At 36.6% G+C, this 14,386-nt stretch overlaps 1 protein-coding gene across 5 annotated transcripts in view; it reads left to right on the top strand.

Annotated features, from left to right (window-relative positions):
- The window catches only part of LYST (lysosomal trafficking regulator), a 90,827-nt gene that overhangs the window by 52,535 nt on the left and 23,906 nt on the right, over window positions 1–14,386 (top strand). For all 5 annotated transcript variants that reach the window (XM_064509233.1, XM_064509234.1, XM_064509232.1 and 2 more), the window contains 10 exons: window positions 1,575–1,706; window positions 4,179–4,806; window positions 5,258–5,435; window positions 6,327–6,496; window positions 8,008–8,238; window positions 9,226–9,392; window positions 10,011–10,160; window positions 11,610–11,801; window positions 12,461–12,639; window positions 13,825–14,031. In XM_064509233.1, coding sequence (XP_064365303.1) covers window positions 1,575–1,706; window positions 4,179–4,806; window positions 5,258–5,435; window positions 6,327–6,496; window positions 8,008–8,238; window positions 9,226–9,392; window positions 10,011–10,160; window positions 11,610–11,801; window positions 12,461–12,639; window positions 13,825–14,031 — 2,234 coding nt within the window. The remainder of the gene's footprint in view (window positions 1–1,574; window positions 1,707–4,178; window positions 4,807–5,257; window positions 5,436–6,326; window positions 6,497–8,007; window positions 8,239–9,225; window positions 9,393–10,010; window positions 10,161–11,609; window positions 11,802–12,460; window positions 12,640–13,824; window positions 14,032–14,386) is intronic.

Genomic DNA, 14,386 nt, shown 5'->3' on the forward strand with positions numbered 1-14,386 from the left:
GTGAAAACCAAGTTTAACTGGGGTGTTCCATTGGGTGTACTCAGCTGTTTGAGACTGGTAAGGTTTTAAGAGGGGAAGAAAAAAAAAGAAAAAAAAAAAAAGAAAAAAGAACCCCCACTGTTGTACAGACATCAATTATGATTTAATTTGGCAATGTTATTAATATACCTCACATGATCTTCCATTATTTTTGCTATATCTGAAGATTTAAAAGTAGAATCTCTATTTAGACCCAACTAATTTGGAGAAATTTGTTGATGGTCTGCTATGTAAGTTACATGGATTCAGTATGAAGGACTGTCTTATTTAAAAACAAAAAAACCCAAAAAACAAACAAACCAAAAACTCCAAGGTCTTTTTTTAAGATCAGTCCATCAGGAATTCCAGTATAAGTAAAACCCATTACAGAGAGCGAGTTTAGAATCTGTCTGCCAGAGGAACCCATTGAACGCTGTCACACCAGGAAAGATGTTCCCAAAGAGTGTTCTCTATAAACGTAGATTAGTGCAAGCAGCAGCTTAGCTGTGTTACCAGATCTAAATCCAAATTAGGAAGCACTTCTGCAATTTGAATTTAATTGTTGCTGCTTGTTTAATGTCCTGGCGCACAAGCAAATCTTGGGTGGGGGGGAGGAGGCAGGGAATGGCTTACTTACCTGTAAATGAAGCATCTTCAGAAGTGTGTGTGTGTGTGTGATTCTATCTCCTTTTCTACTTTTCTGGGTTTTTTGTTTTGTTTTTTTTGTTTTTACTGAATTGAATGAAAGACCCAAGGAGCGCTTTTAGCAAATGGTCAGGGATACTCTAAGATGCAATTTTTCAGGCACCATCACTGCATCGTGTACAAGTTACAGAAAGTACCTAGTGCTGTGAGGGCTGCATCACAACCCTCAATCTTGTAGCTCTAGGGCAGCTGTTGTCTCTAATATATTTGTACCAGGTGAACACTTTGGCAAACAGAGTGATGTGCTAGCTTTTAAGGTGTTTTTAATCTTTCTTTTAATAAATGAGAAACTGGTAGAGTTCTAGTCCACACTTTAATATTAGCCTTGTACAACCTTGGCCTTAGTCTATGTAAAAACTGAGAATTAGAGCCAAGCTTGAAATGTTTTCTCCCTTCACAGATGGCTACATACCTCCAGTTTTAGTAATCAGTCTCTGTTCAAAGGCAGTGCAAATTTTTGTCCACATCTGTGCTCTAATATTAATGGATGTAAGAATAGAGCCCTCTTTTTATACTTTAAGATGTATTAGATTAACCTGTTTGGGAACAGAGTGACCCTCTGACATTGCAAGAAGTCAGTTACTAGCAGTATGCTAGGAAGGACTGTCTTTAAATACACTTTCTCAAACAGCTTAATATTTCAGTGCTCTGAAGTAAATTTTGAAGGTGTATTGCTAAAGGGAAAACATTGTTCAAGTGTTTATTCTCACATATTAGTGAGCTGAGCATTTCTCATCAGCTTCCAGTGATCAGCTTAAAATGTAACTTGTTTATCATCAGTCTTAATAGATCAAGAATGCAAACTTCCAAAGCTGCTAAGTAATTGTTTTCCCCTTATCTTTCATTTCCAGATGGTAAAATTTTTCAGGAGAAAGTTGAATCACTTATGTACCTGAGAAATTCCAGCGGTGGTGGGAAGTCAATAGACAGTTCTGCATTTGTCATTACAACTCCAACTGGATTTACAGCTTCACCACTGGAAGGTAAAACAATGCTGGAAAAACATAAGGAATTAAGACAGTCCTCTGACTCGCATGCCTTTAAAGAGTCACTTTCTCATAGAAGTTTCTTACTAACCCCCTACTGGAGCTTGATGTCTGAGCAGCAGAATAAGAAGGATTGAATTGAACGTGCTCCCTCTACTCTTCATTGGCAAGTTGAGACAAACTGCTACATATTCATGGATCCCAGTTACTTGACTTCAAGAAAGTGCACTGATTTGGATACATGGTCAATTTGATTGAATTCCTATGTGGTAGGCTCAGGTAGTGAAGTGGTCCAGATAGCTGAGAACAGGCTTGCTAAAGAAGTATGAGAATGCTTTAACCAGGGAAAAGCTGAAATAGTGAGCTATAAGCAGCTATCTTATCTATTCAAAAAAGCATAAAGCTGATGGTTTTTTTTTTTTTTAATTAGAGCATAACGGTTAATGTTCATTTAAATGCAGTTCATTTAAAGGTTCATTTAAAATACCAGCATTTACTTATATTGTGTATATTATACTGTTCCTATATCAGAGAAAATACATAGGAAAACATAAAGAACAACTTATGTACTAATGGTTATATAAATTACAAGTGAGCAGCTTCCTTGACAGTCTCATATGGCATGCTAAACCATTTGAGGTCTAAAGATATTTGCTTTGATCAATTCTGAGTTCCTCTGCTATGAATGCAAAGTACATTATAGTTTAGCAAAAAAGTGGTTAGTGACTAGACACAGATTTTTATTCCCTTCTCTCCTCCCAGCTACTCAGATATACTGTTTCAGAATCTAAAACACTGATGTTAGTTCAGCCTGGTAGCTTTTTCAGTTGGCTTGCTGCAGCAAAGTGTGATGCTTTAGACATCATTATAAAATTAAATCATTTAACTGAATTTTTTAGAATTTTAGATTTGCATATTCAATTAACAAATATCACCTGTGAATCAAAAGCTAAAACCTGTAACTCCTACCTAAGTCTTCCTTTAAGCTCCTCTACAATGAGGAATAAATTTTTACTAAAAACACACAGTCTAAGCAAGTCTTTCAGTATACGCAAGGTAGAGTAGTAGAAACAAATTACTCCCATCTCCAGTTTAGCTGCTGTATTTTCAGATTGCTTATGATATAGCCATATCCTGTATTTTACCAGTGTAATACCTTTTTCAATTGGTGTTTTGTTGCTCCTTTGCTTAAGAAGAGCAAATTGAGTTTTCAAGTGTTACTTCAGTTGGAACAGTGTTAGTTTAAGTGTCTTTTACAGAAAGCAGTGGTATGAAGAGTAGACTACAATATTATACTTTGTATGGATATTGGTCATTCTCCCACATATGAATGTAAGATTTTATTCTTCTAAACAGGGTATTTTTGATAACAATTTTACCAAACTATTTTTGAATAAAGATTACTTGTGTGTGACAGATAAATGCCCAAAATAAATTTTGGCAAAAGTAGAAGGTGTTTCTGAGTGGTGTGCTTCTGAATCGAAATTTTCAAATTTAGTTAAGCTGTCTGACCAACATGGCTTTTCAAACATTACCTACATGTGGGTTTGCAGTTGGGTGCACTACCCCTAATATGTATATAAGCCTGGCTATAAGATGGCTGCAGCTATATAGATCCTTCCTATTGTCTATAGGGTAGCTTGGTCTGGCAATATATCTATGTGATTATACCAATAAGCAGCTCATAGGTATCTGTGTCAGCAAACAGAATATATATAGCAATCATATAAGTATTCCTGATGCATCATCATTGCATTAGAATGAACTGGTGCATAGTTCTCAAAATACATTTGGCTGAGCAAAGTCTCCTTTCCCTAGACTACTAGAAGGCTTCCTCTAACAGGCTGGTATGCGAACTATTGTCCCTCTTTAAAATATGTTTTAAGGCAAGGCATTTGTAAGGCACTCAGTTTGACTGCTTGAGATAAAGACGTGCCCTTAAAAGGAAACCATGTTCAATAAAATACACAGTAGTTTACAGGTCTGAACTACATGCACTGTCTTAGTGCAAAAGGAATAGGACTAGTTTGTGAACTGCATGTTTTGTCTTGCCACCAAAATGTATAGTAGTAGATTGGACCTCTTGTACAAGAGGACAAAGCAACCTGCTCTAATTAACCATGCTTTGAGCCGGGGGGGGGGTTGGACTAGGTGATCTCAGAGGTCCCTTCCACTAGCAATGTTTCTGTGATTCTATATAATTTCCTACTGAAGGTTAGTTAAGATGATCAGAATGTAAACCCAGGAGCTCCAGTTTATGTGTTTTACTTTGCATTTTACGTATCTTCTAGATTTGTTAAAGTACAATTTGCCAAATGTATGCCTGCATCATATGCCAGATGTTGAATCTGTTTTGCCACATAAAATGAGTTCAGACATCACTATGTTAAACACATGTGAAAAGTAATTTTGAGGGAATAGCATTGTTTCTAGTGCAAAAGAAATGCTAAAGATACCTTTATTCTCTAGGGGACACTTCCAAGGCAAGCGCAGAGCAGAAGATACGCTCTCAGGCACCTAAAAGGCTTTGCAAAAGCTTACCAGCATCTCCTACTTCCTCACCTCAAGTTCATCCAAAAAGGCTACATGAGAAACTGGGCAGGAGCATTGATGACCTGCAGGATATTGGCAAGGGTGACTATGGTGATTTGCAGGGTAAAATTGGTTCTGTAGGAAGTAGTGAAACCTTAAAAAGAGTACAAGAGGAGCTCTTTCTTAGCAGTTGTGAGTCTGCAAAAACAGTTTGTGACTCAGAATTAACATCCGCTGAAACATTTGAAGATATTCCAAAAGAAGAAGAATTATCTGAAAACGCATTTGAGAGTAAAGAAACAGATATGGAGCTGAAATACGACAGCAGTGCTACACCTGAGCCATTGCTGCGTCGTCCAGACAATCTGAAAGGACTCCCTTCATTTCAGAAGAGCCAGAGTAATTTTGCTGGTTTGGGCTTAGCATTTTCTGTTCACGGAGGATCATCAGTTGCACGCTGGCCAAGCCTTGCTGACAAGAATGTAGTTCCTGAAGACTGGGAAAGTCTTGCCTTTTCTTCAGCTAGTGAGAATATCAGAAAAAAATCTGAAGGCCCTGATGATAGGTATGCAGATAAACAAAACAAATTAATAAATTACTATTTTACAAAAACAGCAAGTCTGAAAACTAATAGAATGTTTTCAATGGTTGTCATAAACTAATTCTTTTAGTTGGCTGGAGAATTGATGTGTCTCTAACTTTACCTTATTTACCTAGCCAACTCTTAAAAATCAGGAATTTTGATTCTTGCATAGTAGGAGTGGGAACTTTTGTTACACTACCTACCAAAATATCTCAAGCAAGTAGTTCTGGTCACATTATCTGTTGCTATCCAACACCCAAAAATAAGTACTGAAAAAGAATGGTACTAGGAGTGTGGGAGGAATGTTTATCAGATTTCCTTCCTCCCCTGACACCCCCCACCCCCCCGCCAAGAATCAGCTAACATTTAGTTGTACACTTTTGTTTCTTGTTGTAGAGAAACTGTGGTAAAACATGTATTTCTTTGTCTTCAGATCTACAGAAGACTGTCTTGTGCTCATCTGTTGTGGATTATATGACCTCTTGCGTGGAGTTCTCCTAATCCTACCAGATACCATGCTAGAAGATGTGATGGACAAACTTATCCAACCTGATTATCTTATAGTTCTTGTGAACCACCCATCTCCTCTCATACAACAAGGCGTCATTAAAGTAGGCCTATATATAAGGAGTGCAGCTAAAAAGTTGTGAGCTTGTTTATTTAACGTGTATGAAACACGAAGTTTCCGTAGTATATTTTCTTTTACTCTTTGTTTTTTGTAGGTTTACTTCTGAATTTTGTAGGGGTTGAACTTTCAACCTCTACTAATTTAAAGAAAAAAACTCTAGAGTCTTTCAGTAGATGCATATTCCATAATCTAAGCTAGAGAGCTCGGAAGTATATCATAACATAACTGGGGTAAATAGAAGCAACAATGTAGAAAGTCAATGACAATCTCTTCAGTATAAGGTATATCAAACACAATGTTCAAGTAGCATGCAAAATTTTGACTTCAGACTGATTTTTTTTTCAATTCTTTTGGGGCACAACTCCCTCTATGACCTGAAGTTTTGAAACATTTCCAGAGGTTTTTATAGTATTAACAAGGAAAACATTCTTGGATGATAACATTATATAGATGCAAGACATGGCATAGGTTTGTATTTTAACTTGAAGACTGGGAAGGTTATGATCTGAAATGATCTGAAAAATGACATGCGTGCCCACACACACAGGATTTAACAAGTATAAAACAAAAAATTGATGTATTTAGTAGTATGCATTCTGTAGCTCTCTTACATGTATGATTTCATCTCCCCCTCCAACTTCACTAAAAATCTAAGATGAATTCATCCTTTTGATTTGAAGATTAACTGTTGGGTGTAGCAAGGGTGATGTAGATCATAATTGCAGATAGAGCGATTCAGGTTTTTAATCTGGAATTTAAAATATTTTGAGGCTTCTAATCCAAGCTATTCAAATTACAGGCTCAAGAACTTAACTTTCAAGGAAGTTATGTTGAATGTTTAAATCTTACATCATAATTATACATTTATTTTTAGTTGTTGGATGCGTATTTCAACAGAGCAAGGAGAGAGCAGAAGGAGAAATTCTTAAAGAATCGTGGCTTCTCCTTGCTAGCCAACCAGCTGTATCTTCACCAGGGGACTCAGGAAGTTGTAGAATGCTTTTTGGAAATGCTCTTTGGCCGTTCTGTTGGCCTGGATGAAGAGTAAGTACTGCTTTGCTTCTGCACCTGATAACTTATTATTTGAACTAAAAGCAGCCTTTGAACATCAGCACCTATCTGCTGATGGCAAGGATGGGGATAGCTTTCTAATTCTCTTTTTTTTTTTCCTAGTAGTTGACAACCACAAACACAGTTCCTTCAAAGCTGTTTTGAAACATTTTGCTGTAGCTTTGAGAAATCTTTTTAAAGCATGATAAAGTTCTTAGAATTATTATTGTATGGTCCTTTGGCTTTCTGTAAGCTGCTTCATCCAACTGGAGCTGTCAGGTTGTGGAACAGCTGGAGTCTCCTAAAATCTCAGGCCTTTGAAGTGCAAAGGCCTCTGAGGCTCTCACAACTTACTGTAGTCAATTAAACCTTTCCTATTCTTCTCTCTTATCCTGTGTCAAACTCTGATTTATATCCGTAAAAGTTTTTAATAATCACTAAACTACTCCTACTGAATTTTAGTAAGTGATTACAGAAAAAGCTTGATGCTAGTTGCTTCCCTGGCTTGGGCCTGAGTGTAAGTGTCTCGATTTCATTTACGGCCAATCCCACAGATGTACCGCTTCCTTGAATGAAAGAACCACCTCATACTGATGGGAGAGGAGGAGTTATTGCCTTCAAGCAGGCAGTTACCGTTCTAAGTAAATGATATTTGTAGAATTAGTCTGACTACTTAATGACTGTACTAGGTATAGTTAGCAGTGCATAAATATTGGAAAAAGCTCCTGTCTAGTTGCCTTCTAACCAGCTGACTTCTGTCTTGTTGCCCTGATCTTCATCCAATAGAATATTCCTGGTAACTGCAAGACTCAGATCTTCTGGTTGCTTAACTATCCCCGAAGTAGAGAACTGGTATTTCGTCAAAGGATTGTGGGGTTGGAAAAGTAATTCTCATGGCTCTGAGATTCTTTTAGGATTGCAAATCAGTCATGTGATAAAATGATATCCTTTTAATAGTGATCCAGTTTTCTTAATACATGAGAGCAATGCAAGGCCTGTAGCTGTGTTCTGAGTTCTACAATTTAAATAAACCAGAAGCTGCCAAACTTGATTGAACTGACTTACGCAGTAATAGATACAGTACATAAAACTTGCTGTCAGTTGGTATATTATTCAATTGAGGCAAAGCTGTATCTGGTTTGATAATGTCTGTGCCAATTATGGTATTTATTACTGTAAAGATAACTCATTCTTCTATACTAAGTTTTTTTTAAATGAAATTGTTATTTTTGCAAAATCTATATTGTAGACCACTGGTAGTAGCTGAATTTTCAATGTGCTTCTTAGACTCTTCATTACCTTGTTGCTCTTTGAAATGCTATGTCTTTCTTATTTCCATGATTAGACAGATATTGTTATGCAGTGAAATGGAAGAAACTGCCACCTGCATCTCTGCCAAAGTACTAACACAGACTGTTGATTTTCCAGCATTTAAAATACCAATTACATATTTCAGGATGCTATTTTAAGGACATGTTAAGACTTACTTATATTTATTTCAATAGATTTGATCTGGAAGATGTCAAGAATGTTGGACTCTTTCAAAAATGGTGTGTTATTCCTGTTCTGGGTCTTATAGAGAACTCTTTGTATGATAATGTTCTGCTGCATAACTCCTTCTGCCTCCTGCTGCAAATCATAAATTCCTGCTCAAAAGTTGCAGACCTACTGCTTGATAATGGTTTGCTGTATGTGCTGTGTAATACGCTAGCTGCTCTCAACGGCCTGGAAACAAAGTGAGTATTGTCCTATAGCAATTGACCCAGTTCAGACACAACCAGAAGTCTAGCATAAACTCGAGTGTATTGTATTCTTAATACTTTCTAAAATGAGCAAAGAGCACATACAAAGTAAGGTTGTTCTTGAGGTCTTTATCTTGAACTATACCTTAAAGTGTAGGTTGGGGTTATTTGTTTGGGGGTTTTTTGATACTCAGTTTAAACAATGGAATACTCTGGGTATAAAATACCCTTTCGATACCTTAAACTATCAAATAAAATGATGTTTTAAATTGTGGGTTTATCACAATGCATGTATTTTGGATGCTTTTTCTAGTACATCTCATCTGAACAGTAGGTTAAAGGCCCAGGAGATGTTAGCATTCTATTGTATCTATAGCCAATGTCAAAACTGCAAGAAAGGTCTCTTGGGCTGTCTGTGATTTTAATGCTAAAGATTTTGTGTGACTTGACTTGATTAGTACAGACTTAATGTTTGATGTGAAAATGACTTAATGCATGCATTCTGCATCTCTTAAAGGAGTGAAGGAAGCAGTTTGCTCATTATTTCAGTATTTGGTCTGATGAAGAAATAAACAGGTTTCACTTTTAATGTGGTGTAGTTTTAATAAAGTATGGTTACAAATGAGATGATCCTGCATTTTTAAGAGCTGTCATTTGAGAAATCTAGGATTGCAGACCTGTTTTTAGTTAGTTTGCAAATCTGACAATAAACAGTCATCTCTTTTGGAAAAGAGGTGTATTACAATCTTAACGTTAGAATGTCTTAAAGATACGCAGGCACTTAGTTTGTGAAAGTTAATGCTGAAGAGGCTTCTTCACTAATTAAAATTTTCTAGCCTTCAGCGGTAATATTTTTATGCGAAGTACAATATAATATTTGGTATGGCTGGCAGAAGCAGTGATTGGAAACTAATAGGTCTTGCTACAGGTTACAGTCTACCAGAGTTTTCATGTTTCTAGTAATTACAACTTTGTTTGCAGCATTTCTCTGAATGACTACAAGTTACTTGCATGTGATATACAACAGTTGCTGGTGGCAGTTGCAATTCATGCCTGCAGCTCCTCAGGTTCTCAATATTTTCGTGTTATTGAAGACCTCATTGTGCTGCTGGGGCATCTTCAAAATAGTAAAAATGCAAGGATGAAAAGTAAGTTCTCTGCTTATTTTTGGGATCACGGGACTGGAAAATCTAAATCCCCCCATTACTTTTTTTTTTTTTTTAAATTGCTGTTGAGGGAGGAGGAAGCTTTCTGGTGATGGATCTTCTTTCTCTTCTAAATGGTTCTTACAGTAGGTTGTCTAAGGAGCCTGTGTTGTGGTGAAGCATTATGTACTGCTAATACAAATGAACAGTGATTGATCATCTGCTTGTCTATCAGGGGTAAAAGTCCATTCAGAGTGTTTAAATGGAAATGTTCTCTCTGCCTTATTTCAGATGGACAAATCCTATGGCTTTTCCATGAGAACTTATTTCCATTCTGTCTGTATCTGTGTAATAGTGAGGCAGCTTTATATGTGACTTTCCTATAATCAAGAAATGTGCAGTTCTGAAGCTGTCTCTTTCTTTTTACAAACGTCTCGTAAAAATCCTTAAAGACTTGTAGTAAAGACTTAAATTAATGTTCAGATAAGGTACATGTGAAGTGCTTGGTAACATTACTCCCAAATTCATAAAAGTGTGAAAAATGACTACTGTTGGAATACTTGTTACATAAACTACTGAAAAGAACATGTTATGAGGTCCTTTGTTCATATCTTTATGTAGATATGGCAGTTGCTCTGCAATTGAGAGTTCTTCAGGCAGCTATTGAATTAATAAAAACTACAGCAAACCAAGATTCTCAGGAACAGGCCAGTTCTGTCCCATCAGCTGCACCTCATCACACAATGTTTCAAAAGCGTAAAGGCATTACTGGTGAGTGGCAAAAGTGTAGCATACTTGTACTCTGGTTTTTTTTTTTTATGCCTGTTACTGATCTACTTTTTAATTCTAATTTCAATGGTATAATAGTCCTTTGCTTTTTCTATGGATTTTTTTTTGTAAATCAATCTAAGTTTTAGAATAATGTAACTTGTACCCATTATTGAATTCAAGTGTGGGGATTTTTTGGTTGGGGGGGGTTAATTGGTAGGAGAGAATGGGGGTATGTTCTCAATGCAGTTGCTGAAGCCAGATATTTTCTTCTCTTGAAGAAAATACCAATTCACAAGTTGCATAGTAAAAACACTATTTCTCTGCTTTTTAAGAAAAACACTTCAACGTGTAACTTCACGCTAATAAAGAAATGTCAGAATCAAGTTGGCTTACGTAACTTTAACTCAGCAACAATGTGTGATTGCATTGTTGCACAGCTTCCAATTGGCAATCATCCTGAAGTAAATACCTGGTACTCTAAATTAGTAGTGGGGCCTGCAAGATTGCTAGATTCTATTATGGTTGTTCTTCACTTACTAAAAAAAATTGTGCGGTTCTAGTTTTAGCAGTGATGTTGTTTGGCTTGTGAATCATTTTCTAAGCTTTTGGAGTCTTCTGGCCGGAAATTGGTTTTGTGTATCTTGTGTATAAATGAAGCTCTATTTAAGACTCTATAGGAGGCATAATTCAAAAGCCTGATGTGTATTTCAAGTTTGTTTTTTGTTTTCTTTTTCTTAACTTAACCTGCAATAAAAGGTTTTGTTATTCTTTGTCTACTGCAGCAGCCTTTCTGTTTGTATACAGTAGTCAGCTTCTGAGACACCTTTCCACCAGCCTATTAAATACAGTGTCTTGCTGGACATGTGTGTGTGCATGTACATGAAAATAAATATAATTATTTCCTAAAGAAGCAAGTGCAGTCAAGGCCTACTGGTTCACTTCAGGAAAACAATTTTTTTTTTCCAAAAATACTTCCGCAGGATTAGATTAGGAATAATGCTTCTATCAAAATTAGTGGCAATGGGTACAGTATAAAATGCGCTTTACTTATAAGCTGTTAATATAACTGACTCTTAGTTTGTATTGATAAAGCCTGTGGAAAAATAAGTGAAACAATCACACTGGTTATTGTAACCTTTGCTATAATTGCACAGTAAAAACAGGCAATAAGTGACCTCTTAAAATCTGTTTTATACAAAAATACTAAGTTGCACAACAAATCTGAGACTAACTCTTTTTATGGTATCACTTTTTAAATTTTATAAATTTGTTTTTAAATGGAAAATCTGCTATTCTGGTCTTAGACATTTGTGTTCCCTTTTATACTAATATTTTTCAAATGTTTTGTTTTCTCAAATGCTGTGAAATCTTTGAATGAAAGAATTATCTGAGCGTGGTTAAAATTGGTGCATTTTTAGTAGGATGCTATTAATGCTTCTCTGCTTAAAGGTTCCAGGAAATTTTCTCTTGCTCAGTCTGATGCTCTGCTGATGAAAATGCGTTCAGTGGCAAGCGAGGAATTCAATATGATGATGCAGCGGAGAATGAGCCAAGAAAATCCTATCCGAGCCTCCGAGACTGAGTTTGTACAAAGGTTACAGAGACTAACTGTTCTAGCTGTTAACAGACTCATTTATTCAGGTAGGATTTCTTTGTTCCTTACTGCTTTGACAGGGCTAGTGGAGTACTATATAAAAAATGCATTCTTGTTTTTGCAGTGTTTAAGTGTTTGAGAGGAAAGTAGTGACAGTGGCACTAGCTTAACGGATTTAATGTTAAAACATCTGTTAATAATTTTTGACTCTCAGCATTACGTAATTGACAGTCCAGTTTGGATACAGTTTTGTCTGAATGAACTGAACAAACTATTTTAATCCCAGGTTATTCAGTTCATTTGTTAATGGCCTGAATTATGAAATGAAGTCTTCAAATCTGACAAAGGGAGCATTTTCTGTCTCTTCAAATGCATTAGTTTGCATGTTTCTATGAAATGGATAGAATTGTTAGCAAGGCTTGACTGTGGGCTAGTTCACATTCTACAGAAGCAACAAAGATTAGCATGGGACAAAATTGAACTGCTCCACAATTAAGTGCAAATTCTGAATAGGCTGGTTTGTAGAGGAACTAAAATAAGTACTACGTTGTGTATGTTTGTGTGTGTGGTGGGTGGGTGGGTGGTTTTTTTGGTTTTTTTTTTTTTATGGTAGTAAAGGGAATATTCCCTTTTCCAATGTTCTTTTGGTTGCCAGTATACCTTGGATGAGATGGTACTGATGAATTTATGCCTCTTTGATTTTTAGCATCTACTGAAGAATGCCTTGATGTACTGGGTATAGCAGAAGCCACAAGTGAGAGTAGACTTCCAGCATATCGACTGGAAGTTTCTGAAGAGGAAAACCAGCAAGAACTGTCTACCAGAACAAATCCTTTTCTTAAAGAAATGTTCAAAATGTTGGTAGAAGGGATCAAAGTATCTATTGTAAGTAACTAATGAGGTGTCCACGTTACAGCATATTTCTTAAGGTTCATTTATTAGGAACCCTTTATATAAAAGGGTTTCCTGTTCATAGGAACATGCCTCTCTCAGTTCAGCCAAAGTGTTACTAAAAACTATGTTCAGTTTCCCAGTTAATCTGCAGTTGTAAAATAAATCCATCTGTTCTGATTTTACTGTAACATTTGGTAAAATGCTGCTTCTTGAGTGAGTGCGCAGACGTTAAATAGATTTCTGTGTAGACCATAAAAGATTCTCTCTTCCCTTAAATTTTGAGGCCTATTGCTGGAGCCTGTAGAATGAAGTTCCGCTATGCATACATAGATGATGAAGAAAAGCTGTTTATCTGAGCAATTTATGCATATGTAATGTTTTAGAACTGGTCATATAACTGGGAGGTGGAGGGGGCTTTCTCCCCTCCACCAGCATTGTTGGTTGTATTTTTTTGTTTGTTTGTTTGTTTGCAGCATGCAGCTGCTAGCCTGTCAACATTTCCAAGCTGATCAGGTTCTTCATGGGTGATCTGAAATGGATTTACTGGAAATATTAACTTACTGCTGCATGTTGCCTCTTTCCTCTTAAGTTGTTTTTATTTAAAAAAAAAAAAAAAAAAAAAAGTTCAACCTAATTTTCTTTCAAGTTTGTTAGGTCTATCTTTCTAACATGCCTTACTTGTAGTATCTTTGAAAGGCTGCTGGTTTCTTTTTATGAGACCTAGCACCTGGATTAAAAGCCTGGTTTCTGATCCTTTGAGATAATCCATCACTCAAACTAGTGATTAAGGTAAAAGGGCTGTTCTCTCCCTCCCTTCCCCCCCCCCCAAAAAAAAGGAGAGAGAACTTTTTTTATAAACTCTCTGCTTCAGTTTTCACTTCTGTCTTCTGTTGTTGTTGTTGCATGGTCCCTCTCATTAACTGAATATGCAGTTTAGCTAAGACTTGCATTTTCTAATATCCACAAAGCAAGGTGGAAAATTCTTATTAGAATGAGTAAATCTTTCTTTCATCTTCAGAACATCTTTTAATCTGTGATACCAGTCAGGAAATTAAGTTTAAACACTCTAGAGAAGAATTCTTATTGCTTTGTGTTTTGATCATATTAACTGTGAGTTGTTATGTGAAAAGTAAGCCCTATCCTTTTGAGAAGGGGAAAAAAGTCACATTTATTTAGGGTACCAGCAGAATGACTGCACCCAAGCAGCAGTGGAAGAGAATCCTTCTGTCATGCAAGGACACGTTCCGGACGCAGCTTGGGAGGCTTCTCGTGCACATCTTGTCTCCAGCAAGGCCACTGCAAGAAAGAAAGCAGGCTTTGGTGATGATGCATGAAGCAAACAACCAAGAGATTATGCGTGACTGCCTTAGCCCAACTTTGCAAGTAAGCTCAGTGTTTCAAAGAAACCTGTAGAATTTGTATTCAAACTTTCTGTTTTAAATTCTAAAACTATTTAGAACTGTGTATGTGGTTAAAATTGGCCCAACAGATGGCCCTTGCATTTCTGGGTTTGTCAGGAAAAAGCTTTCTTGATTGTGTTCGGTGTTGGTTGCAGTGTACTGTAAGCTTGAGAAGGTATTTTTTAGATGGCTTAGGAGCAGGAATTGGGTGGGAATGTTTGCTGATTGAGTTCTTCAGGAACTGCAATAATGTTTGGCATAAAAGAGGTAAGGCATGTGCCACAGTTTGACCCACAGTACAGTAAAGAGTGGAAGTACTACTTACTAGATGATCCTAT

Source organism: Dromaius novaehollandiae, chromosome 3 (genome assembly GCF_036370855.1).
Source record: "Dromaius novaehollandiae isolate bDroNov1 chromosome 3, bDroNov1.hap1, whole genome shotgun sequence".
Lineage (NCBI taxonomy): Eukaryota > Metazoa > Chordata > Aves > Casuariiformes > Dromaiidae > Dromaius > Dromaius novaehollandiae.